This window comes from Beta vulgaris, chromosome 3 (assembly GCF_026745355.1).
Source record: "Beta vulgaris subsp. vulgaris cultivar EL10 chromosome 3, EL10.2, whole genome shotgun sequence".
NCBI lineage: Eukaryota > Viridiplantae > Streptophyta > Magnoliopsida > Caryophyllales > Amaranthaceae > Beta > Beta vulgaris.
In genome coordinates, this window is record NC_079204.1 from 20,709,316 (window position 1) to 20,713,469 (window position 4,154).

The 4,154-nt window shown below is 50.7% G+C and overlaps 1 protein-coding gene across 1 annotated transcript; it reads left to right on the forward strand.

Annotated features, from left to right (window-relative positions):
• Nucleotides 1-1,839: 1,839 nt before the first annotated feature.
• Nucleotides 1,840-3,771, forward strand: LOC125496009 (uncharacterized). The gene is made up of 2 exons (XM_048641267.1): nt 1,840-2,194; nt 2,264-3,771. The coding sequence occupies exons 1-2, from the start codon at nt 2,102-2,104 to the stop codon at nt 2,804-2,806; spliced, it is 636 nt and encodes a 211-aa protein (XP_048497224.1). The 5' UTR covers nt 1,840-2,101; the 3' UTR covers nt 2,807-3,771.
• The last annotated feature ends 383 nt before the right edge of the window (nt 3,772-4,154 follow it).

Here is a 4,154-nt window from a genome sequence, read left to right on the forward strand (position 1 = left end):
CTTTGAGTATGTAAGAGCAAATAAAGCTACTATTTCTGTCTAGAAATTAAGGTTAATGATCTGTGCTGAGCAGGACTGTAATCCAAAGATGGGTTTCCTGAGCTGGGTATCTGTTCACCGGAATCCTGCAAAACACGTTAGACTACCCCGAGGGTTATTCCGGGATCGCCCCTCCGACGCTCAAGTCAGTTGATGATTGAGGTAGAGAGAGAGTCTAGAGTGAGAAGTTCTAGTTAGTTAGGTGAAGATTCAATACCTTTCCCTTGATGGGACAAGGGGTATTTATAGCAATGAGGATCCCTAGAAGGAGACCTTTTGATGGGATGGGCCTCCTAGGGATTAGTTGTGTTGCCTTTTCTGGTTGTGATTATTGCTGGTCCACTAGGAAGTCCAAGGAGCTATTGGCCACGTCATGAAGGGTGAGACCCACAATGTCCATGTGTCCGTGCCAGCTGCCACAAGATCTTTGGCTAGGCGAATGGGCCCAAACATTTAGCTCCACACCAGGAAAGGGCGGAAGAGTCGTCCGACCGGGTGATTCCCGTTCGTGGCGTAGTTGCTCATGTCGAAACGCTTTCAATCCCATAGCCGACCGGGTCACAATAAGCCTTATCCTTTCGCCCGAGCAACATAGGAGGGGGACCTGGTCGGATAGGGGCCGACCAGCTCCGGAGTGGCCGACCAGGCGCTTTCTCTGGTGGAGGAGGCTTGGACTTAGAATCATACGCTCCAAGGTGACCGAGCGGGTAGCTCTTTGGAAGGGGACCTGCTCGGTAGGGGATTGATGTCCCCGAATGGCCGACCGGGTGACTCTTGATTCTCCGTTCGATGGGCCGAGTGGAGAAAAGAGGGTACTTGGTCGGTCAAGAGGCTAAAGAGGCCCAATGTGTCCGACCAGGTACTTCTATGTTAGGCGCTGCTCGACAAGGAGTTAAGGAGCCCCAGACAAACCGACCACGTACTTCCTTGCACTTGGGTCACTTGAGGGATGGAGGAGACCTGCTCGGACAAGGAGCTAATGAGCCCCAAGGCGACCGACCAGGTTCCGCAATGATGGACGCTGCTCGGGTAGGGGATAATGAGCCCTAGAATGGCCGACCAGGTACCTCCTAGAACTTAGCTTACTTGGCTGAGTGAAGGATGATGAAGGAGACCTGCTCGGACAAGGAGCTAATGAGCCCTAGGGCGACCGACCAGGCTTCTTGATGATCGACGCTGCTCGGACATGGGCTAATGAGCCCTAGAATGGCCGACCAGGTGCCTCCTAGCACTTTGCATACTTGACAAAGTGAAGGATGATGAAGGAGATCTGCTCGGACAAGGAGTTAATGATCCCCAGGGCGACCGACCAGGTTCCTCAATGGTGGACGTTGCTCGGACAGGGGCTGATGAGCCCTAAAATGGCCGACCAGGCGCCTCCTAGCACTTAGCTTACTTGGCTAAGTGAAGGATGATGAAGGAGACCTGCTCGAACAAGGAGCTAATGAGCCCCAAGGTGACCAACCAGGCTTCTTGATGATGGACGCTGCTCGGACAGGGGCTAATAAGCCCTAGAATGGCCAACCAGGTGCCTCCTAGCACTTAGCATACTTGGCTAAGTGAAGGATGATGAAGGAGATCTGCCCGGACAAGGAGCTAATGAGCCCCAGGGCGACCGACCAGGTTCTTCAACGATTGACGTTGCTCGGACAGGATTGATGAGTCCTTGAGTGGCCGACCAGGTGCCTCTTAGCACTTGTTTGATTTAGCCAAGTCAATGGATTTTGTGAAGGGTTGTGGACTCCTTTCCTGTCCGACCGGGTGCCTTTGAGTGGTGCCTTTGAGTATCTGCTGACCGAGTGGGTGGCGCCAACCAAAATTGCCACATGGCGATCATGCAGGTTGAGTGGTTGGCTATTTGGAATGTGTAGAGGTTTTGACGTTTCGACTTCTTTGGGCCGTCTTTTTAAGAGAGAAACGATGCAATTTGGGCCTTTTGGCAAGCCCATGAAGGGACATGCCCCGAGGCGTGCCTATATATTCCGCATAGGAGAGAGAGAGAGGTCATTTGCTCATTTTCTCAAATTTTTGTTTTCTTTCTCTCTCTAAAAAGCTCCCGGAAATGGCCGACAAACTAAGCCACGCTGCCATGAGAGCTGCTCGGTTGAGGGCAGAGCTGAAGGAGAAGTCTCTGGGCGTTCCTCCTCCCCCAAAGGTTAGTTTCTTACTTGATCATGTTGCCAAATTGCTTTGATTTCCGACTAACCCTTTTGATGAATCTCAGGACCCTTCGAAGCCTAAGGCCTCTGAAAAGAGAAAAGAGAGAGCTGCTGAGAAGGTTGCCCAAACTGAAAAGGCGGTCGCCAAGTCCCAGGCCGAGCGAGCTAAGAAGGCTAAATCCATTAAGGTGAACAACCCTAGGGATGAGGCGCCTGCTACGTTGGCCGAGGGGAACGATATCTCTCTCCACTCTTCTGACTTCAAGCCAGTGGGGAGCCCTCAGTATACTCCCGCCTCTCCCCGTCCAGCACTACTTGACGACCCTGAGGCGGTCAACTTGGCTTTGGCCAAGCCTTTCAAAGAGCTGGATATCCGTGATTTGGACTCCCGCTGGACCAATGCCATAGACTATCTTTACGGTCCTACTGACCAGGAGTACATCAATAACGCCAACGACGATAATGAGACCGAAAACCTGTTTCGTTCTTGGGTCGAGGTGAGTTTTGATTGCTTCTTTTCGACCTGGTTGTTGTCTGACCATCCTCCTTTCTTTTTAGTTCTCTGCTCGGTTGGCCAATGTTGCCAAGAACAGGGTTCACTTGGATGAGGAGGTGGAGGACCTTCATTTGAAGGGGAAGAAGCACTTTGATGAGGTCCACCAAGCCAATGAGGGCAAAAGAATTGCGGAGGCCAATCTGGCCAATATCGAGCGTTGTATCAAACGGGACCAGGAGAACTTCCAGGCCGAGCGGGACAATTGGAAGAACGAGAAAATTGGCCTTATCGCCGCCAAGGATGACGCTGCGTTGGCGAAGCTTGCTGCCGAGGCAAGGCCGACCGACGCTGAGAACAGAGTCGCCGAGCTTCTGGCTCGGCTAGCCGAGGTTGAGAAGCTTGCCCGCACTGAGGAGGAGTGGTTTAACTCCTAGAGGCAGTCCAAGGCCTGTGAGACCTTTGCCAACGAAGTTGGCTCCAAAGCTCAGAAAATGGGGGAGGACGACGCCCTTGGTAGGATGAAGAAAGCGTTGGCCGATTTCCATCCTACCCTTGGCATAGGTCGAGGACGCTGCCCTCCTAGCTACCAGGCCTTGGCTAACGTCGAGGACGCTGCCATCCGACCTGAGCTTGGCATAGGTCTTTCTGATGGGGAGTCTGATGATGCCGAAGGAGAGGACCCTCCAACTGAGGTGGGTCAGTCCGAAGAGCTTACTGGAAGCACCAACGATCAGACCGATCCCCCTCCTGCTTAGATCTTTAGTATTTATAAATTATTGTACTTAGGCATTTTTCTGGCTTTTGGTAGTACCAAGCCTTAATTTGTAGTAACTCATTATGAAATATAATCACTTTTGGGGAACGCTTCTTTTTGTCATTTGCAATCTTTCTTTGTCTATCATGTTGTCCGACCAACTCTGAGTTGTTCGGATTGTTTTCATGTTTTAGGTTTCTGTTGGACTGGTTAAGTCGTGTTTGCTTGAAAATAAATTGCTTGAAAATAAAGTGTTTTGACTGGTTAAGTCTTGGCTGACTGGTAAAGTCTTTCATATATCTGGACCTTAAAATGGCCTGAGCGGTTACATGCCAGACTCTTGGCTAGTGTTACATTACACTGTTTACATATGCCCCGATTGCAATTGACGAACATTAGACATAGAACTTTTTGAGGTTATCTGCATTCCATGGCCGAGCTAGCGGAGTTCCTTCAGAGTTCTTCAGTCAGAATGTGTCGGGTTTGATGACTTCAGTGACCTTATAAGGGCCATCCCAATTTGCCCCCAGCTTTCCTTTGAGGTGTGAGAGCCTTGTCGCTTCGACCGTCCTTACTACCCAATTGCCGAGTAACCCTTTGCTTGTAAGAAATTGATCGTAACAAGGCGTTGCCTCGCGTTTCTGGTAGCAAGTCTAAGTTAATGGGTTTCTCTTCTTCGTTTCTTTCGAAGTCATAGAAGGTCATC